The sequence below is a fragment of the Montipora foliosa genome, chromosome 2, assembly GCF_036669935.1.
Source record: "Montipora foliosa isolate CH-2021 chromosome 2, ASM3666993v2, whole genome shotgun sequence".
NCBI classification, from domain to species: domain Eukaryota; kingdom Metazoa; phylum Cnidaria; class Anthozoa; order Scleractinia; family Acroporidae; genus Montipora; species Montipora foliosa.
Genome location: NC_090870.1, coordinates 63842208 through 63865430, shown reverse-complemented (window position 1 = coordinate 63865430; position 23223 = coordinate 63842208). Strand labels below are relative to the sequence as shown.

At 39.0% G+C, this 23223-nt stretch overlaps 1 protein-coding gene across 3 annotated transcripts in view; it reads left to right on the top strand.

Moving 5' to 3' along the window:
• Positions 1–23190, top strand: part of LOC137991066 (transient receptor potential-gamma protein-like) — a 27956-nt gene extending 4766 nt beyond the window's left edge. For all 3 annotated transcript variants that reach the window (XM_068836193.1, XM_068836192.1, XM_068836194.1), the window contains 7 exons: positions 11099–11957; positions 12626–12923; positions 16598–17093; positions 17765–17963; positions 19781–19945; positions 20996–21046; positions 21619–23190. In XM_068836193.1, coding sequence (XP_068692294.1) covers positions 11112–11957; positions 12626–12923; positions 16598–17093; positions 17765–17963; positions 19781–19945; positions 20996–21046; positions 21619–21735 — 2172 coding nt within the window. In that variant the 5' untranslated portion in view covers positions 11099–11111 and the 3' untranslated portion in view covers positions 21736–23190. The remainder of the gene's footprint in view (positions 1–11098; positions 11958–12625; positions 12924–16597; positions 17094–17764; positions 17964–19780; positions 19946–20995; positions 21047–21618) is intronic.
• The last annotated feature ends 33 nt before the right edge of the window (positions 23191–23223 follow it).

Below are 23223 nucleotides of genomic sequence, written 5' to 3'. Positions count from 1 at the left end.
TCCCCTTTTTTGCCAGCCAAAAAAATAACCAACATTTAGCCAGCCAGGAAAATAAATTGAGCCATTTTATCCAAATGATACAAAAAAAATAACTCAACGAAAGCTTGGTGGTGTTTGAGCCATTTTCTTTGCTTATGACTTCGGTGTACATTAACGCGGGATAAAAATAACATTTCTACTCTCTTACTGGTCTGTGGAAAATATAAATCGTCTTTACTTCAATCCAAATAGGAGCAAAGTTGTGAGATCGGAAAAAATAAATTTAGAGTTGGTTTACTTGATTTGAAGGCGAACTTAAGACTGACACCATGACCCACAAACAACCACATTTCCAGGGTTCCAAAAACTGGTAACGAGATTGGATTTATCAAGAGAATGTCTGGAGAGCACATTCGCCAAACGTTTAACGCGTACTTACTCTTCTTTTGTCCCACCTCCCCTCCAAAAGCTCATAATTCTGAACTGAACTAGAAAGCAACGAAAATTTCGATGAACATTGTGCACAACTCACTATCCAGTACAGACAAAATCAAGTGACCGCAAGGCGCATTCCAGTATCCAAAACAATGATATTATTTAAGCCGATACAGAAATGAAATAGAACAAAAGCATTGTCTATCCAGCGCCAATCAGATACCTCGAAGACACACCCTTCCAGTAGCTATAGAAACTCCACGCCAAGAACGCAAAGTCTATTCATTATAATATATAAATAAAATTTGGTGTATAGGAAATCAAATACCGAAAAAGCACGGAACGTCTATCCTTTATGATGAAGAACCATAAGTGATGCAGATGGAAACAAATGTTAGAAAGACACAGGCTATCGTTCATGATGAACTAAGAACAACTATGCGGTGCTTACGGACTCAAATGCCAAGAATGTCACAGATGTCACAGTCTTTCCTTGAAGATGAAGAATTATGCGGTGCATAAGAAATGAAATCGTGCGAAATCACAGTTTACACTTGAGTGATGAAAAACCAATATTCGGTGCAGAAGAAATCAAATAGGGAAAAGGTACAGTCTTTACTCAATGATGAAAACCAATTATGCGGTGCAGAAAAAATCAAATGCCGGGAAGGCTATCATTGACGATAATGAACAGTTTTGGAATGCTGACCAAATGAAATAACAAGAGGGCACAGTCTATCCTCTACGGTGAATAACAGTTCTGCGATGCAGACGGAACCTAATTGCGAGAAGGCAGAGTCTCTCCTAGCGACCAGAAACAATTATGCGGTGCTGAAGATATCACATGTGAGGAAAGCACAGTCTACAGATAATGATGAAAAATAGTTATGCGGTGCAGCAGAAAGCAAATGCCGGGAAGTCATGATCATGGTCTACGAATCCTTGACGATGAAAAATATTTATGGTGTGCTGTAGATATCATTTCCCGGGAAAGCACACCCTATAGAAAAAAGAACTTTACGGTCAATCGCCGGGATACCTGTCACTTTCCTTTTCTGCATACCGACTCCTCTTCATATTCAGATGAGGATCCATGTAGCCTTTGTTATCGCTTTTCATATCTAAAAATACAATCGTAGATTACCACATTATTATAACTGCATAATTAGTACTCGCCAACTTGGCTTTACTATCTATGCAGCCAAACTCTAGGCCGTAATCGCTCAAAAGTCACAATCGCTGCAAAGGCTTCAAAAGATAAAAGAGAACTGTTCACAGCAATCACCGCAAAAGCTTTGCTAAACCTGTAAAGACAAAAGCTCCTTTTTTATGTCCAACCCCACACTTAAATCTTACATAACCGAAGGGCAATCGCTGCGAAAGCTTTACAGGATAAAAGACAACTGTTCACAGCAAAAGCAATAACTGGCAATCACCGCAAAAGCTTTGCTAAACCTGTAAATACAAAAACTCCTTTTTTATGTCCAACCCCACACTTAAATCTTACATAACCGAAGGGCAATCGCTGCGAAAGCTTTACAGGATAAAAGACAACTGTTCACAGCAAAAGCAATAACTGGCAATCACCGCAAAAGCTTTGCTAAACCTGTAAAGACAAAAACTCCTTTTTTATGTCCAACCCCACACTTAAATCTTACATAACCGAAGGGCAATCGCTGCGAAAGCTTTACAGGATAAAAGACAACTGTTCACAGCAAAAGCAATAACTGGCAATCACCGCAAAAGCTTTGCTAAACCTGTAAAGACAATTTCAGCAAAAGTCCTTTTTTAAGTCCAACTCCACCACGTAAAATCTTACATAACCGGGAAGCAATCGCTGCGAAAGATTTACAGGATAAAAGACAACTGTTCACGGCAAAAGCCATAGCTGGCAATCACCGCAAAAGCTTTGCTAAACCTGTAAAGACAATTTCAGCAAAAGTCCTTTTTTAAGTCCAACTCCACACATCTTACATAACCGGGAAGCAATTGCTGCGAAAGCTTTACACGATAAAAGACAACTGTTCACAGCAAAAGCCATAACTGGCAATCACCATAAAAGCTTTGCTAAACCTGTAAAGACAATTTCAGCAAAAGTCCTTTTTTAAGTCCAACTCTACCACTTAAATCTTACATAACCGGGAAGCAATTGCTGCGAAAGCTTTACAGGATAAAAGACAACTGTTCACAGCAAAAGCCATAACTGGCAATCACCGTAAAAGCTTTGCTAAACCTGTAAAGACAATTTCAGCAAAAGTCCTTTTTTAAGTCCAACTCGACACATCTTACATAACCGGGAAGCAATTGCTGCGAAAGCTTTACAGGATAAAAGACAACTGTTCACAGCAAAAGCCATAACTGGCAATCACCGTAAAAGCTTTGCTAAACCTGTAAAGACAATTTCAGCAAAAGTCCTTTTTTAAGTCCAACTCCACCACTTAAATCTTACATAACCGGGAAGCAATCGCTGCGAAAGCTTTACAGGATAAAAGACAACTGTTCACAGCAAAAGCAATGACTGGCAATCACCGTAAAAGCTTTGCTAAACCTGTAAAGACAATTTCAGCAAAAGTCCTTTTTTAAGTCCAACTCTACCACTTAAATCTTACATAACCGGGAAGCAATTGCTGCGAAAGCTTTACAGGATAAAAGACAACTGTTCACAGCAAAAGCCATAACTGGCAATCACCGTAAAAGCCTTGCTAAACCTGTAAAGACAATTTCAGCAAAAGTCCTTTTTTAAGTCCAACTCCACCACTTAAATCTTACATAACCGGGAAGTAATCGCTGCGAAAGCTTTACAGGATAAAAGACAACTGTTCACAGCAAAAGCCATAACTGGCAATCACCGTAAAAGCTTTGCTAAACCTGTAAAGACAATTTCAGCAAAAGTCCTTTTTTAAGTCCAACTCCACCACTTAAATCTTACATAACCGGGAAGCAATCGCTGCGAAAGCTTTACAGGATAAAAGACAACTGTTCACAGCAAAAGCCATAACTGGCAATCACCGTAAAAGCTTTGCTAAACCTGTAAAGACAATTTCAGCAAAAGTCCTTTTTTAAGTCCAACTCCGCCACTTAAATCTCACATAACCAGGAAGCAATCGCTGCGAAAGCTTTACAGGATAAAAGACAACTGTTCACAGCAAAAGCAATAACTGGCAATCACCGCAAAAGCTTTGCTAAAACTGTAAAGACAATTTCAGCAAAAGTCCTTTTTTAAGTCCGACTCCACACATCTTACATAACCGGGAAGCACTTGCTGCGAAAGCTTTACAGGATAAAAGACAACTGTTCACAGCAAAAGCCATAACTGGCAATCACCGCAAAAGCTTTGCTAAACCTGCAAAGTCAATTTCAGCAAAAGCGTTTTTTCCACTCCAACCTTGAGACCCCGGTAAAGTATTTGAATAGGGCGTTCCACAAACAGTTGTAAAATTAAGAAAACTGTCATTACCAAATACATGTAGATAATACTGTTAATGTCCAAAAATACAAAAAACCCTCTAACTTCTGCAAGGTAAAGGTAACCGTGCTGGATGGAGCTCTTCAAACAGGAAACGAGCAAGGATTCCGTACTGCAAAATAAGAATTCTATGATAACAGATTAATTTCTCATTATTAATGAGCTGTGTTTGAAATGTAAGTGTCTACAGTAACGCTTTTCAGTTTTAAGGCATAAATTTAATATTTTTAATGAAAATTGGAGTCACTGGCTCTGCTCGCACTACACAAAATTTTGTTTGTTTTGCAACAAAAAAACTGTTAACAGGAAGGGCCATTTCTGATGTGAACGATTTTCTTGACCAAACCTCAAGGGTTCCTTGGAGAATATTTAAAGGCCCAAAAATGCTTTGTCTGGAGACAAAATCCTTTATCGATGGTCGAGGTTTTGACTTGATAGTGTTATCCATCTGTCTTTGCTACCTTTACATTTGTAAGCTCTGGACAATTTCATTTCGTTCGTGCTTAGGTGCAATTGACATATTTGTCTGCCGAATAAAATTTAATATTTTTTGCGATAAAATGTAAAAAATGTGTAATAAAACACGAACATAATAGTCATGGACGTCATACCCTGCGGGCAGAGTCTCTTTCGATCTTCCCAGATACGTCGAGAAGAGGAAAGTAGATGGTTCTATGTTAGACAGAGTAAATGGGATTTAATGCCGCTTTTTTTCGCAGTGAGAGGTCATGACAGGCATATTTATTTTCTGTGGTTTTGTTCCTGGTTGGCAGGATTTGCCTTCTGATGTAAGAGCATTTTTAGTTTAAGCATTGCTTTTTTACGTGTCCTTACCGATATTTATTTTAATCGATAAACAAAATGTTCTTGAAAATTAACTTAAGGCCGTGACAGTAATTTTTCATTATAAATAAAATAAAATTAGCAACTGCTTGTTTGAGCTGGGTAACCTATTGAAATACATCGTTGTCTTGCTGGTTACGAACACTATCACTTGGACAGGGTGAAACCCCGGGGGAAGGGGGGCACTCCTGGGACAACTTTGACCACAAAAAGCCGAAACAAGAGTCGGGGAATACAGTCAAGACACATTGTCTTATGTTTAACGAGTGAAAAGTGCAAGCTGTTTTCTCCAGACAAAAAAAATGTTTCCTTTATAACCGGAAATTCACGCATACTACCTCATGAAATGATAATTTGGTCCTACTGAATAGCGAACCCAAACGAGTTGAGCATAGTGACAGTTACCTGTCAAAATCTGTCAATCAAAGAGCCGCGCAAACAAGCTTACGATCCGGCTCTCCACTTATTTCAAAATACAATTCCTTTTTTTGTTACATTTCCCAGTTCCTCAACCAGGAACCGATGGGATAAGCTGGTGTGTTCTCACGCTTTAAAAATATGGCAATAAATTGTGTTTGCCCGTCGGCAACATGATCAGCAACATTTCATTGCCTCCTCCTTTTCTGAACAGACCTAAGGTGCATTCCCTGGAAGTAACTTCGTCTCTTCTGCATAAATATAGCGAGAATGAATTCAAGAGAAATCGTTCAACACGGTTCATCCCCGACCAGTTTTGAAACCTGCAACGGCTATCTTGAGGGGAGAAGCGGACTATATTCCAGGTTCAACTTCACAGTGAAAGCAAATTTCACGCTAGAAAGAATTTTCAGCTAGTAAATATTACACACTAGTGAAAACACAGCCTTTAATAGTCTATTTTTCCAGTCTTGACCTGGGCCACATTTTGTCAGTAGTACCTTTTAATATTTTCTCTTCCGGAACAAATTTTGTTATATAACGTATAAAAACTATCCGGCTGCCGGCCGTTCCTTTCCGTTGCCATTTGTGCGTATTGATTACTGTACTCGCACCGACATCTAACTCTGTCCATCCAGCAACAACATAGTAGTATTATCGAAGACTAAGACATTCGTTTGGCCTTATGAACTCGTTTGCTCCCTTTGGGTATAAAAGGAACTTCTCGCAAATTCTTGACTGCTGGGAAATACTGGAAATAGAACATGAATTTTGCCTCTTCAGGACCAGAAAATCTGCTTTTGCAATAGTAACGCAAAAAGTACTTGTATGGTTCTTTCAGTTATGGCTCGTTCCAATTTGTCCGAGTTAGACTTCATTTCGCAAACTAAGAATAGCATACAAATATTCTGTAGATATAATATAACATACAAATATCAAATAACAAACATCCATGTAACACTTGATCCTCGTTAAATAACACGTTTTCAAGGGTGTTGTGCCAGAGATTGACGATTAGCATGTGAACAGGCTCCTTGTAAAAGAAAAGGCAAGCGAGAGAAAACAAGGGTTCAAAAGGCTTTGATACTTAGGCAGTTCTAATCCCGAAGTGTGCCTAGATGTATCTGTTAAACCAATACACCAAACAAACAAAAACATCTGAGGTCAATCGAAAGACACGCCTTAATTATGTCAGAATGGTTGTCCAGAATGATGCCAGCAAAACACTTCAGAAGAAAAATCGCTCTGATTAGGTAAACATTCTTTTTTTTTTATTATTATTTTCCATTCTAACTGATCGTCTATAGCGGATAAGTAACAAGACTAACCGCATCTATTTGGGGTGGTTTTAGCTGCGAGAACGGTTCGCTTCGATTTTCTTAGAGAAGCCGATATTTCTGGAAATCAAGACACGAACGCGAGGGCTATATTTTCGCGAATATGGAACTACACATATTACTTCGTTTACCATTCTATTTGCTGCTGGCATTTTGTCGAAACGAAATGACTGAAAGGAAAAGACCTTATGTGCTACAGTCAAACAAAAGTGTTTCTGAACAGTCATGGTTTAATGAAGGTGCATGCCATTGTCGAGATCAACATGATCAACATGATAAAATCAAAAGGCGTTCTTACCGGCTGGACATACTTTTATGATGATCTCTTAACCAGGCTACTGGAACAGTGACCCTGCCCGCTGCTGACTGAAGGATGCACTAAAGATGGTTCACAAAATACAAAAGACAGTTGAGACGGTCCATAAAGAAACTTATCAAAACCTGCAAAACTGAGACATTCAGATAAAAGCAAGGACATAGATGAAAAGATTACTTACCTAGAAATCAGCAGAGTTTGGATGCAGCAAAAATTGTCCAAAACCCGTAAAAATTTAGTTGCATCACCCAAACTAGAGGCACAAAACAACGACCGCGACGATAACCGCCACTTCTGAGATGGAATGAGTTGTCTGTCTAAATCCCAACATTGACACCATAACAAAAGACAGGGATGTTTAAAAAAGAAATTGCATTGTTTGCTGACAGCGTTTTAATGACTGACGCATTCAGTTAACATTTTGTACACGCCTTTTTTCACTTTCAAATTTCTATCAATTTAGTAACAATTTTATACACGCCCTCGACTTTGCACTAGCCTGCGGTGCACCTTAGTTATCACTCACAGCCAGCGCTATGTTCTTTGAACTTTCCTGACTAGGTGTCATTTTACTTCTCCAGCCAAAATTAACCAGAGCACAATTTCAAAAGCCGCAGGAAGCCAGAAGGGAAGTGAATTTTTTTTTTCTAGCCAGCTTCGGTATTTAAAGGGTCGACCACAGCAAGAAAAACGTTTCGGCACAATTGCCAGGTAGAGTTTCTCCTCCATTATTTAGTAACCAGCCAGCAAATTCTTAGCCTGAGGAGCGGATATTTTGAGGAGCGGATCCGTTGGGTACTCCTACCAAATTTCAGGTTTTGACGACAGCGTGAGCATGCTAATCTTTCATTCTAAATTTTTATTTTGAAACCGCTCTTATCACTGTAGTTTTAGGATATCTCAAGCACATTGTGAACAAGGTGGAATCATTGCGAAAGACTTACTATAGTCGGTGCAAAGCTATCTTTTAAAGTGACTTCGCCGTAGATATTAATTATAACTTCCTTACTGACCAACTGAGGCATCGGCAATGCAAACGCTCCAAAACCGCCTATTTAATGAGCAAAACCAATGTCTCTGAATAGTTCTAATCTCTTTAATGCTAGTTAAATTGGTAGACCGTCAAGGCACAATATATTTAGATTCCGGACGACTAAATAGATGATAGTTAATGTATAGAGATGGTTATGAAACTCGACAAGTCTTTTTGTTTCATGCTTTTGCTTGTAGTTTTGGCCTTGACGGTACACAGAACACACATAAGATAACCATTCAAATCTCTCTATTAAATTATGCGCAACTAACTTGCAAATCCGTGCGAAGCGAAAACAATTTACTCGATGGAAACATTATGGTTTTCTTCCGTGTCCTCTTCTTACCTTTTGAGGACGTTCGCGCTCAAAATGCTCCCACGTACAGATTTTTTTAAAACTTGCCACGCAGAAAGGTAATGATCTACTTTTGCCAAAAAGGCCAAAAAAAAAAAAAAAAATGAAATAAATAAAAATACGGGGGTAACCGTGCTCGTTTTCGAGATAAGTTGCATTTTTAGAAGCTTGTGTTATTTTAAGACGATCTTAGCTTACAACTGTCATCAATTTAAAAAAAAGCTATATTGGTGAAATTTATATCAAGTAAACGTACTCAATTCAACATAACTAAATAAACTTTTGCAGCTGATGTCTTTTTCTGACGTGAAATAGACCTTGCAAAACTATGCGTATTAGTCTAAGAAAGAAAACTTCGGTCGCACGAGAGCAAAAAAGGCAAAATATTTGTAACTCCTCACTTACAGATTTTTTGGTTTTTTGTTAAAATGGACAAAATCAGGAAAGGAAGTGATTTACGGAAAGAAAAATGGAGGTCACCTAGCATTCAAGAGAGTAAAACCTCAAAGCGATTGTCCATTCGCACTGTCACGTCATTGCGTGACATGAAGGACTTAATGATCTACGACGCGGTCGTCAACGAGAACGCCACGAAACCACAATCTCATTGGTTAAAAGAGGAAAAGTAATCTTGCTGCACGTGTGGCACGCATTTTAGCAAATATTCTTGTGGAACTTTGCACAACAACGACGTGAAATCACCAAATTTGAGGTTTTGACGACAACGCGAGCGCACAAATGCAAATCTTTCATTCTATATTTTACTCTGAAACCGCTCGTACCAATTTATTTTTAGGATAATTCGCCCACATTGTACGACGCGAACGAGATGGCCTAACCGCGAGAAACTTATGATAGTGCAAAGTTATATTTTGAGGTGATGTTTTGGTTGACGTCGCCGTCGTAGATCGTAATGTCCCTATTTCCGAGAAGACCTGGGACCACAGGTATCCCATGATGCCACAAGCGATCCTTTGCCCGAGGGAAGATCAAACACTGGCTCGATGCCATGTCTGTTTACCTTCGTGGTCTGCGATGCATGACGTGTGCGTGACATGTGAGAAAATATGCGCAGTAGCAATGGACGCGAACGTCCTTAAAACTCGGAATTTTCAATCCCGATGGGATTCAAAATCACGGGATAGCAGAACTGTGACGTCAAAACACGAATGAAAATTTTCTAGGGCCCAAATTTTCCTTTTTTTCTAGATTCAAAAGTTGCTGAAATTGCTTCTGAGATGCGTTGTATTTGGTTGTTATAATGAAATTAGACAAAATAACGAAATTTCTAGTCCTAAGATTTCCCGCGTTCTTGTTTTGACGTCACAGTTCTGCTATCCCCAGTCTCCTTTCTAGGGCGGTTTTGTACCCTACCGGAAGTGAAATTCCGAGTTGTAAAAAGCTAAAGGACTCGAAATGAAAATCGGTATGAAATTGTTCTTATCATTTGTTTTTATCTCAGAAAACCACGATCTTTCGATTGAGTAAATACGATTAATTCTGATACCAATACGACGAAGTTACATAGCCGTTGAAAACTAATAGAAGCCCATTACTGGGAGCCTACATCTTCCATATTAGCCCTTTCATTCAAACCTTTCCCGTATCTTTCTATTTTTAGAAGCATCTCGCAGGGGGGCTTAAGTGGGTGTTTTCACAATAGCTAATCATAATCATAAGAGATCTATGGTCAGCTATTTATTACGTCACATACGTATGTGACGTATATGAACCACTTCACGTATGTTCTCAGTCACATACGTCACATACGTCAAAATATAGCAGTTCTAAAAATAGAAAGATATGGGAAAGGGTCTCAAGCGTACGATACAGATGGAAGCTGATTAACCAATTTGAATGTTTCCCGTGACAATAACGTCAGCATACAGCAGTTAACTTATAATTCTCTATATTTTCTTCAGCTCCGTTCTACTGCCAATAGCACAAATATTATTTGTTGGCAGAGAGTGGTAAAGTTGTGACGTCACATTTCCATGACAACCATTCAAGCATCTTATTTCGAGAAATCATGTTTCTTTAATAAGATTTAAAGAAAATGTTAAAGATCATCTGCTAAGTAAATATTAAATACTGATTTTATTTTTGCCATGTAATTGAAAGATTATTTTATTTTGTGTTTAAGCTTCGCCGTACTGTTTTCATTACTAAATAATTTTTCTCTTTGAATGTGAGAATGTGCCTTCTTTCTTTATGGTTTATTTGCTGCATTAAGGACTAAGTTTAACTTATTGTTTTAGATAGATAGGTAGATAGTTGAGGTAGCCGATTGTATTGTAGTTGTGTTTATTGTGTGTGTTGTACTACTTGTGTGTCCGACCTGCCTTTCAAATTAGTCTTTTTTACTTAAATTTGGCTTCCTACTTTCGTTAGCTTTCACATTTATTAAGGAAACCATTAATCTTTTTATAATTTAATTTTCTTCATTGTAATTTGTTCTGTTGGGAAAAAGGGTAATAAACTTGTCGTTGTTGTAGTAGGAAGGTTTGGTGCCAGTGGGGCAATTTTGAAGGGTGAGGGTTTTTGGTTACGAAAAAGGTACAGGTCCACATCAATCCAATCGGAAGGGCTAAGATAGGTTAAGATGTAAATTTGACCATTGACTTGCCTCAATAGACCTCATTCCCTTGTACATTGTGTTTACCCAATGCAGATCATGTGATGACACTCAGAAGATTTGATCCTTTGTTTTGTTCATTAAAAAGAGTTCATGTTCTTTTTAATGAACAAAACAAAGGACCAAATCTCCTGAGTATCGTCATATGATCTGAATTAAGAAAACAAAAGCGAATAAGGTCCATTGCTCCAGACCTTCTCCTAGGAGTAAAATGACCTTCCCCTGGACTTATTCCTTGCACGTATGTTTGCTATTTTTAAGTGCCAACTTTTTATACCACAGGTAACCCAGCCTAATGGAAGCAACAAGTATTCTGCTGCAGACGATTGGGGGCGAGGATGTTAGTCCTCTAAATAAGAAGCGTGAACGAGAACTCCGCGATGCGATAAAGGAACAAGATTTAGAAAAGTTCAAAATTTTAATCTCGTCTTCCTCTACAGAAGACCTTAACCAAGTTAGCAGTTCTGGTAAAACGTTATTACAATTAGCAGGAGAAATAACGGAGGAATCCGTACGTAATGATGTCATCAATGATCTATTATATAACGGAGCCGACTTAGAGGTAGCTTTGCTGCACGCCGTACGCGACAGTAACGCAGAAATCGTGGAAATGCTGCTCGGGTATCACAACCAAACACCTCAAGCTTCGTCAAAAAGTCTCAACGAAGAACATGTTACCCCGTTAATCCTGGCCGCGTCGTTACAGAATTTTGAAATCGTCAAGCTTTTGTTAAATAGTGGATTCACCATCAGCGAACCGAGCAAGTCTCATTGCAACGGATCCAACGGAATGGTAACTGGGAAGCTGGCTTCCGCTTTGCACTTCTTGCACTCATACCTTGGTTTGGCCAGTCCTGTGTATATTGCAGCATCTTTTCTTCAAAACGTCGACTTTGGTGACGACCCTGTCCGTCGCGCATGCGCCATGAATCAAACGCTACGTGAGATGGGAAAGCAAGAATACCAGTTCAGTAAAGAATACGAAGAGCTGAGAGATAATTGTAACGAATTTGTTGTGGCGTTGTTAAATGAATGCCGCTCCATGGAAGAGATACAGTGCATTATGGAAACAAACGTAGAAGATGACTTGAAAGGTCAATTTAATATGCTAGAGTTTGCCATAGCAACCAAAAGTGATAAGGTTGGTTTGCTTATTTTACTGTAGTTCGTGAAATTTCAAATACACCTTTGGAAGATTGCTGCATTAACAATGACATCTGATTACATTTTTTTTAAGGTTTCAATGTTGTCCTTGAATACTGCCTCTATGGTTAACTTCTATGTAAGTCTCAACGACCTACCCCCCCTCACCGGTAAAAGGGGGTGAGGGTTAATCCCTCCCCTCTCCCTAGATTATCGCTCAGTTAGCCTTTCGAGTTATCGAGGAATTCAGTAAGTCGAAACCGGTCAGTGTCTAAAAGCAACAATCCTGGACAAAAATCGTTTAATAAGCCCCTTTTCTCAATTTTCGCTCGTTTGGACAGTAAATAAGACAAAGGCCAAACAATACCCCATGCTTCTTCCTCAACCAAGACAATGTTGTTTATGGAGAAGAGGAAATACCGAGCTATCCCAAAACATTGTCGGGTGTTGATGAAGGGGGGGGGGGGGGGGGGCGTGCTAAGGTTAGGGTGGGTTAAGAGGGGGATGCGTAACAAGAAGTTATGGACATGATTGTTTAGATATGAAGAACGAAGTAACAAGTGTCTCAACAGTTTTGTCTTGGATTGTAATCTGAAGAGCTCACGTAGAAGCCTTCACGATTCAGTGAGTAGGTATTAACACAGCTTTTTTATTTTCCTTGCAAAGTTTGTCAGCCACCCTTACTGTCAGTTGTTGTTGGATGCAGAAGTTTACAAGGGAGTCTCTTTCCTGGAGAGGAGTACTTGGAATCAAGTTCTGTTGATACTAGTGGCATCCGTTTTGTTTCCAGTTTTGTTCTTAATTTGGCTCGTTTTTGAACTCTGTTGTCCCAATCATAAAATTGCCAAGATGTTCCACGCTCCTTGCGTAAAATTTCTGATATATTGCGGACTTTACCAATTATTTCTCTTCTTACTCATTATAACATCGTGGGCAAGTGTTTACAGCCACTACGCCTTTAATGGTAAGTAGAAAGGAGAGTCGCTTTTTTTTCGCTATTAGTCTTTATTTCAGTTTACCTCAGTAGTGTTTCGGCCAAGAGGCCTACCTACATTGTGGACCGAAATCCCAAGAGGCATCTTAGGATCCCCCGCATGAATGTAAGAAGTTTCATGAGTTGCTCGGCAATGGGGGGAACGATAACTAAAAAATTGAAGTCCTGGGCAAATTTTAAGAGAGTCCCTACAAGTGCGAAACCACAAAAGGTCTTTTCTCCAAGGGTGGCCCTAGTTTGCCTAATATGTATGAGTAATCAAATGGTGACGAGTGAAATTAAAGAATGATTTCACGCGCGTTTTGTCCAAAATCAAATAATTACCCGAGCCTTTAGGCAATGCACAATTATTAGGCGAGGTTTAGCAAAATATCGCGATTTGTCAGTGACGAGCAGATCAGTCATCTGCCGAAGCCGCAGGCTGAGGCAAATAACTGATCTGCGAGGCACTGAAAAATCACGATATTTTGCGATGACCGAGTTCAATGATTGTTTTATCATTCGATCATCGGGTTTTTTTTGTTTTTGTTTTCGGGAAGCCGTAAGCGCGCGCTGCCTTGTAGGAGTCGAGTAATGGCAGAAATCAATTGGTTTGCTTCTCAGCATAACTATATTTGAAGACTTCAAATTGTACTTACAGTCAAACGTTCAATAACAAAATGTAGGCATCAACAAAGCTGAAGAATTTCACAGTTTTCCAGGCGTCTACAGACAAATGAAGCTTTGGTGTAAAATTCGCCATTGTTTTTTCTGACTTCACCCATAAAATCTCCTCAGTACACTTGCATTAGCCAACTTGTCCTTCGCGTCGATGACACAAGTGACTCTTCGTCTACCTTTCTTTCCTTGAGATACTCTCGAAATACGTTAAGTGCAACTTTTGTTCCTTTCTTAGTATTCTCACTGTTCGTTTGACTCACTAAACATGCCAAATCATTCTCTGACAGCTCGGGGAACCGATCTGCCATTTTCTTACAAGAGCGCATGAGCAGAATATTATTTGCAGTAAAACACTTATTTATAGGCAGTTATTTGCAGGTCACGTGGTGGGCTCTCGGTCAATGAAAAGGATGGAAAAATACATCGAATGATAAGGAAAATAATTTAACTTTAGACAAAACGCAAGTGAAATTATTCGCTAATTTGACGAGTATACCATTTGATTAGTTGTTAATATCATGGGTGACAAATTACTCCTTACTTTTCGAAGCTGGACACCATTTTGGCACTGAAGGAAAAGTTGCGCATGAGCAGAATATTATTTGCAGTAAAACACTTATTTATAGGCAGTTATTTGCAGGTCACGTGGTGGGCTCTCGGTCAATGAAAGGATGGAAAAATACATCGAATGATAAGGAAAATAATTTAACTTTGGACAAAACGCAAGTGAAATTATTCGCTAATTTCACGAGTATACCATTTGATTAGTTGTTAATATCATGGGTGACAAATTACTCCTTACTTTTCGAAGCTGGACACCATTTTGGCACTGAAGGAAAAGTTGCCATGGCAACATTGTAATTTCACATGTGAAATTACCAATTAACGATGGAATTTGGTGCCAAAATTAATTATAATAGGGAGTAATTTGTTACCCATGCTATTATTCTAGTTATACTTGTTCTTCTGTTGCAATCGTTATATTCTTTCATCTTTGCCAGAATAGTTCCTCAATTTTCCATCAACCTTCAACTGAGGTCTCAATGGGGTTAGGCATGAGGCGTGAAACGTCGAAAAATGTTAACTGTAAAGCGTGAAATTGACCAAAAAATAACCGTTAACCTTGATAAAAATTAAAAGCATTTAGTGTGATTTTTTATAATTATGATAAGTGGGATAGGCAGTATTTTGACCTATTTAGAGTCTTAAGAGACTTCAGAGCACTCGATACCTTTATAACTCCTTTGCTCTCCATTCCCAGGGTCTCTCTTCTTGTTTTTCTCTCTCCTATACTCTCTTGCTCCAAGCGAAGGGAAGAAGAGCCGCACTTAGGTATTCTTTGCGACACTTTTGACATTACTTGAAAAGGAACTCCTTCTACATCAATGACCGCGCCTGAAAAGGTGGTTTCGAATGTTCAAAAAGTGCATGAGTACATACAATCCACTGTGAGTAAAGTAAAAAAAGGACAACCAGCTTAAAGTGCCCCTGTGATAATCATATTTTGAAAGTGTGTTGCCATGTGATTTGCCAAAAAAAAAAAAAAAACGATGAAGAGATCGTAAGTTCAGCTCACATGAGGTTGCACGTGAAAATCACTGGACATAGGACAAAGCTCAAACAAGAGGTGTCGATTAACTAAAATTTATTTCCGGTAATCAATAAATTATGATTTAATTCAGCAGCATACACATGCATTGGATTCTTAAACTAATGAGTCTTTGACGTCATTTTCTCCTCGACCTAGCTCTCTCAAGATTTTAAAGTTAGTAATGGCGGAACAATAGATAAGAAAATTCCAGTTAAAATAAACAGGTGTTTTTTTAGCTCGTGGAGAGCTATCGGGATGATTGGCGAATCAGGCTCTCAGGCGTAAACAATGGAAAATTTGTAATCAATTTCTTATCGTTTCAAGTTCGGCAGGCGCATTCATGCATTCGTTAAATGGTCGTTAAGAATGCTCTAATTCAGCTACCAATGAAAGACGTTCAATATAATGCATTACACTGCATTTGTAACCACTCTATAGGCTTGATAATTCGCTATATACCTCCCTGACGCAGTATCTTACTTACTCCTCGAGCTTACCACAGGATACCTTTGATTAAAATCCGAACTTAAAACTTGGGTCACTTAGGCCAGTTCAAACATCGAACTTTTCATATACCTAGCTTAAATCCCTATTCGGGTCGACCCAAATAGTAAAGTTCACAGGGTTGATTCATTTGTCGAACTTATCTCTAATCACGATGTACAATGCTTTCGTGAGAGAAGGGAATTGTGGGAAGCAAAAATAAATTATACAAATGCATGCATTTTATTAGGCACATCGGAAGTTCGACGTTTGAATCGAAGTCGCACCACAGTCGATTTTCCCATGTAGACAACTCGAACTTAATTCTTGGGTCAACTCAAATTAGATGGGTCGGACTTAATTGATTCAAACGTCGATCTTTTCATGTACCTTATTGAATAAATTGGGTTCTTTACATTTGAATACATGGAAAGTTCGACGTTTTAACTGGGCCTTAGTGTTTAGTTAACATAGTTTTGAGATCCAAAGAAAAAGAACAATTGTTTTTTTGATGGTAGTAGCACTTTAACTGTGTTGATCATTTTCACTTAGAAAGAGCATGTTTTATAACAATAACAATAATAATAATAATAATAATAATAATAATAACAATAACAACAACAACAATAATAATAACAATAATAATAATAATAATAATAATAATAATAATAATTTTCAGAAGTGCTCACTTAAAAGTCAAAATGTTCTCAGTAGGACATTTGCATGATGACGCCATTTGAATACAGGTACCAGAATCCTTCAGGTTTTGCTCAGCTTATGCTAATTAGAGCTATTGTTATTTTTTACCCCACTGGGAATAGAAAAATTAAATAAGAAAAGAAAAAAAAACAAATTTTGGTAGTTGTAGTAAAATGACGCCATCGTGAAAATTGCCGATTCCTCTCTGCAGACTGGTTGGTTTTATCGTTCATCATTGGACTATTAGTGGACGTCATTAAAGACTGGCTCCAACTTGGAAGAAAGCGTTTCTTTTCATATGTTCCAAACTGCATGGCATTAGCAACGGTTGTATTCTTTGTCAGTCATTACATCATTTGGTGGTCAGCTTGGGCAGTGATGACTAGAGACGGCCCCCATGCACCGGAGCATTACTCAAATCATGAATTGCATGACGTCATGTTAGTCTCTGAAGGTGTTCTTGCTGTTGGGATACTGCTGGCCTTTTTCAACAACCTGTCATTCGTGCAAGCCAGTTCTAGCATTGGCCCACTGTTAGGCGCCTTCGTAGAAATGATGTATGATGTGGGAAAGTTCGCTTTGTATTTCTTTTTCATTTTCTTGGCGTTCGCTGTGAGCTTCACCAAGCTGCACACACAGTACTTAGCGGGAAGAAGCTACTTTTCATCGCACGTTGAAAACGCAACAAGCGAGCATCGTGTTGGCAAGTAAGTATTATTCATTACATTAAACTATAAAGAGAAAAGGCAAGTTTGGAGACAGACTGAGTGACTGTCATCTGGTCAATTCATGCCAAAGATAACGTATCAAATGAGGTGACCAGTTCCAGATAGAACATTGGAATCTGTCGTTTACATTTACATTATTAGATTGCTGTAGAATATTTGAATTTGTGTAAAGAAGAGGTGGAGGATTTCTAACGGGCTGGAATAAAGAGTTATGTTCCATGCGAAAAATCCTTTCAACGTACACACCTTCCGCAGCAGTCATCAAAGCGAGTTCAATGCCCATTTTTCAGTGATAGTAATTCCTTTATGACATGAAAGAGAAGCCTTGGTAAATTACTGGTTTTAGTCCTTCAGGCTCTGCGGATTTTTCTCCAGATACTGTGGTCGTCATGACCAGATTAAATTAGATCTTTACATAATGTTACAGTAGTTACCAGTCGTACTCGCCCCTCAACGACATGTTTTTTCCTGTTTCGGAACTAAATTTGGGAGGTCGTCAATGAAATGTTCGACTGCCGCCAAGCGAATTTATTGACGTCCACCCAAATTTGGTCTCAAGTGGTTGAGAGACGCGTGTGACTGGTGACCGCTTTAAGAATCAATTGACTGATAACTTCCATCGTTTTAAAATCACATGTTCATTTTTTTAGCCTTGGAGAAAGTATGTCGGTGACATTCTGGGCTTTGTTCGGTGAAGTTGAAAGAGACTACTTTCATGTTCCAGAGAAGGGCTTTGAGATCTTGACCAGTGCGGGCGTAATAATATTTGGTGCGTTCAACATCGCAGCAGTTCTTGTGGCCCTTAATATGTTGATTGCCATTCTGAACGAATCTTACACTAGGATATCGGTAAGTCGTAACCAAACCCTTGGCAAAGTGTTTGCAGTTACCGTCCAAAAGTGTTGCATTTGGTGTAGAAAAACGCAGACCGAGTTCGCGCCCATGGATCGAACATTGTTGCATGAAATTGCCTTAGTGCTTTTTTTGTAGTGGTACGCGAGGACTTTGATACCACTGTTCTCTTCATCCGAGTGCGATTAGTTTTAGAACGATTTGCTCGATTTCAACAGACGCGGTACTCACCTATAACTCAGTGCTAGAGCATCCGAACCAATAATCGGAATGTGGCATGTTCGACTCTTGCGAAGAAGCACTCGGATTTTTTCCGAATCAACATCGAAAAATAAGTCTCAGTCTCAGTCAATAAATCTAAGTGTCAGTATTGCAAGTGATGCTCGAACAGTTAAAAGATTTTGGATTTAAAGGGGCTAGGTCACGCAATTTTAGGCAATTTCAGCACTGATCGAATGGTCATAGAATTAACTAAAATATCAAAATAACTGTTCAAAACTATAGAAGAACTCTAACAATACACATGGAAGCCAAGAAGGGACATGGATGGACAAATGTGGAGAGGATTGAAATGGATTGAATTTGGGTAAATTTGAAAAACGTCGGCCCAACTTTTTTCAAATTGATATCAGTCTATATCAAAATGTCATTTACACAGCTGGAAAATAATTCTCAGTTGTTATGTGGCCGTGATTTTGCAAATGAAAGACTCTTGCTCTGCCAATTTGACGTTTAGACCTCATAATTAACAAAATTAAACAAATTTATCTAAAATAGCGTGACCTAGCCCCTTTAAGTTTCCATAACTGTAGGGGAACTTAAATCCTATAACTGTTTTATTAAACCTTGCACCTCTTTTTGATCTGACAAATACAACCTTGCCAATATTGCCGAGTGCATGACCAACAGTAAAACACTGGTTCTCGTCTGTTCCCTGAAGTTACGTCCTTTTGCAATTGCTGGGAGGGTTTAATAATAGGATAGGGAACAATAGGTCATTTTTCAGCTTGATAGTGAGGCAGAGAGGACAAAAACAATAGAAACAATGCATGTGAAAGATATTAGCATATCATCCACTTTCCTTTGTCTTTGTTCTCTAAACCTCTCTTTCAAGCCGAATTTTAGTATGTCGAAAGTGGCCTAGTGGGAATACTCAATGCTGTAGGCTTCCAGCAGTTAGGTATGGCGAAGTGGCTTTTACCAATGTGACAGGATTTCTGTTCTGTTCAGTTGTTGTCATAAGGAGGTCGAATGGGCCTTTTTCGATGTATTCAAATTCAGCTTGAAAGTGAGGTTTAGAGGAGAAAGACACAAGAAAGTGGATGATATGCAAATATTTTTCACATTCATTCCAACGTATTTTTATTGTTTTTGTCCTCACTGCCTCACTATCCAGCTGAATATTTGATATTTCGAAAATGGCCTTTTTATTCTGGTTTTGAATCCCGTGAGGACCGTATCGGAAACATCCTTCGTTAAAAAAAACTGGTCTTCTTCTGTCCCGCTTTCATTATTTGGATGGTGGGAAGCGTATTCGAAGTAGGCGACCCCTCCTGCGATACGAATGAACCCTTTCTAAAGGCGGAAAGCCGGGTCAGCGTGATTGCTTATGGTTAAGGAATGCACCACTCGTCTGCAGGATGCTGGGAAGTGCCCTACGTTTTTCAAATAAGGACACTAACGCGAAGGTTAAGAACCGAAATCATTAGGGAGAACTTTGACCTAAACTTAAATTCAAGATGCTTATGCCTCTTTGGCATCGTTAATGACTTAATTTTGGTCTCTTATATATTCCCTTTCTCATTGAATCACAGGAAAAATTAGACACTTCGTGGAAGTGCGTTAGGGCAAAGATGTGGCTTCACTGGATTCACAAAAGAGGGGTTCTTCCTCCTCCGATCAGTGTTTTATACGTATTCCTTCCTGTGTGTTGGGGTGTCAAGCATCTTGCATCAGCCTGCTTTCCTGGGCTGTTCAAGGTCAGTGAACGAATCAATACGACTTAAATAAAACAGTAATACTAAACTAACGACCGTCCTGAGGGAGAGGTTGGTTAGGCCGGGCTAGGCCTATAAAGCGCTTGCTATAAACATGACACTCCAAAAATAATTTGTACCAGGATAACCCGGGCACTGGAAGCCCTTTCCCATCGGCCAGGCTACCTCCACTGTCCCTTTAGTGTTTTCAGCATACATACAAACATCCCAATTTTCATGCAAAATAAATTCAGCTTGAGATAAAAACATGGCCTCGAGGCTATAGCGAAACGAACCAAACCTATCAACCTCCCTTGAAATCTTTTAGGAATTAAATTATCAATGGCGCAGCTCAGCTCAATGAATACTATGAATAGAATAAGGATTTGTGTCAGTTTTTGTCTTCGGAGCCTTGAAGGGAAGCCTGCTTTCTCCAGGGAAATGTTTTTGGCGAGCCTTGCATTATGTTTGTACCTATTGTATGCTCCTGTGGTGTAGGCATAATAATAATAATAATAATAATAATAATAATAATAATAATAATAATAATAATAATAATAATAATAATAATAATAATAATAATAAAAGTAAGTGTCAACTGTATTTAACGCTGTTGCAGTTGGATCTCACATGCAACATTGTTGGATGTAAATGTTGTAGTTGTGGAAAAAAACCATCCAACATTGCTTGGATCGAGCAAAGTTTGGCCAGGGCTTAATTGTGGACGCTGTACACAAAAGTCAAATCAACTCAAATGTACTCATATCAAATCGTAGGTTGATTTTTGAGGAAAGGGAAAAACCGGAGTACCTCGAGAAAAACCAGCAAACCAAGAGAACCAAAAACCTGACCGATCGGCGGGAGGCGAGTGCTCTCACCACTTCCCCAATCCCATTAGAGAACACATCTGTAAGGCTGGGAATATGGCATTAGAAGCATTGTCTTTTCAGCGATCATCTCGTTCTCTTATGATTTGAATGTGTGTTTAATTAAAGGGTTACGAGTTCCACAAAGTCATTATTTATTTGTTACCTCCGTGGTGATCTTCTGTAGATTCAGAGAACGATGCACCGACAGAAGACCATCAAGACAAGTGAGGGAAAGGTAAACAACTGAAGTTACTGTTGCAATAATTTAACTCATCATTTTATCGAGGGATACACTGGATACACGACCCTGAGCGGAGCTTAAAACAAGTCAAGAGAAGCACCCGTAGGCTTAGTGATCTGGCCTATTGGGTCAACCCACGCTGAAGTTTCTATTAGTTGTTGAGGCAAAATAGCGCATTTCTGGAATAAATGCGAATTATTTAGAACAGGAACAGTATTCTTTGCGATGGAAGGGAGAAGTGATCCTCGCGCGTAGCTGGACAATTTAAGCAATTGTATCGCATAGGTATCTGAAAAATTCCCGTAGCTCAACGGGATTCGAACCCATGACCTCTTTACCATGATCGGAAAGAGAGCATACAGGACAATTAACTCCCGGGGTTTTGCACGTTGTAAAATTAGTAGAGCTTTTGTCGATGTATTTTCTCAATGTTAAAACAACAAGATTGTCTACGAACGTGCTACGGAAGGCCGAATAAAATGAAAATTAATTACCTCTAAAATGTGCTTTTTTTGGTCATTCTGTCACCACTGTTTAACTTATTTGTTTGGTTGTTTTCTTTCAAGAGACGAGAGGTTATTCGACAACTTGTTTTGCGGTACTTAAAACAGGAAAGGAAGAAAAAGAATGGAACTAAGTTACATGAATCAGATCAAAAGGACGGTGATCAGAATTCCCTTTAATGCGCGGCCAAAGTCTTGGATATGTGATCAACAGTGAAGCCATGGTTTCGCTGAACAGTACGGGGTCGTGTGAGAAAGAAAGTCGAGTGTCAAGTGTCAAGGAAAACGAAATATCATCTTTTTCGCTTTTTGTATTTCAGTGACATTTGCATGCGTATTGTTTTAATTACCTACAATCTTGGAAATAAATTTTGGGGATTTGCACTCACCAGTAAAGACTATTGGTACCCCTTCTCCCCCATTCTAACGTTAGTTATGTGTTACAAAATACTGTGCAAGCCGTTGGCCGTTTCTTAACCAACATTGGATTAGGAGGAGGGGGAAGGGAAAGTAGGGACAAATTAATCTCTCATCACACGGAGAAATTAGGGAATGAACATTTTATAGTGATGTGACATTTTCCCAACGAGTTTTGTCCAAGATTGTAGTTCAGGTGATATTGAGTATAACGAAGGGCAAGAGGCCATGACTAGGAGTGAACAACAGCCCTATATGTATTCCTGTCACGCGTACTGCGTTTTCATAAATCGATTTATTTTTAGATTGATTTTCCCGCGAATAAGACTCCCGAAGGCGCCCGATGACTAATCACAGACTTTCATAGAGTCAGTAACCTTGTTTTTCCACCGAAATAAAAAAAAAAAAACGTTTGCATGATAGTAGAACTGTATTCCCCGGGGAACACCAACATGGCCGCCGTTCCTTTGTTTAGGGACACCAACATGGCCGCCGTGACGTCATGTGAAAACACTATTGGAGTTGTTCGCTCAAAGTCAGGTGCTCCTGCCGCAGGTCATGTTCGCTGTCTGTCCAATTTAGTCTCAATTTAGACTCATTTTGGACGATAGCAAAAGTGAGCATTTGTTTCATGTAGTTTGTAGTGCCCTGTTTTATTGCTGTCATCTAATGTTATTATTGGAATCAATATTGCTATTTTCAGTCCGGGCACGAATGTAAATTTGAGCGAGGGAATTTTCAGCTTACGTTGTTCACTTAAATTCGTCAAATTGAAAAATATGTACTACGCTATGCTCACAACTATGCTTTCTGTATACTTTAAAGTATTAACTTTTTGAAATGGTTGTTTCTTTGTACATAACGGAACAAAAGGGACAAATGGATTGGAAGCCGTTCAATTGACCATATTCCGGAATAGAAATACATGGAATAGAAGTTAGAAATCCTTCGTTTTGACGGAGAATCACTTTAAAATTCTTAAACATCTGCTAAAATGCTACTTTAAACATATCTTTATTATCCTTGTTGCTTCAAAACGACAAACATACCGTTAACAATCATCGTTCACGTATTCTTCTTCTGGAATAGGGTCAATCGAACACAAATGAATGAAGGAGTAGTTTCTAAAGAAACTGTGGTGCTGCGTCGGTGGGGAAGTAGTATACAAAAATTTGGTTTATCAACGGAGTTGATAATGTAAATTGACCACCGTACAGAGATTCTAAAAGCTGACGTTTCGAGCGTTAGCCC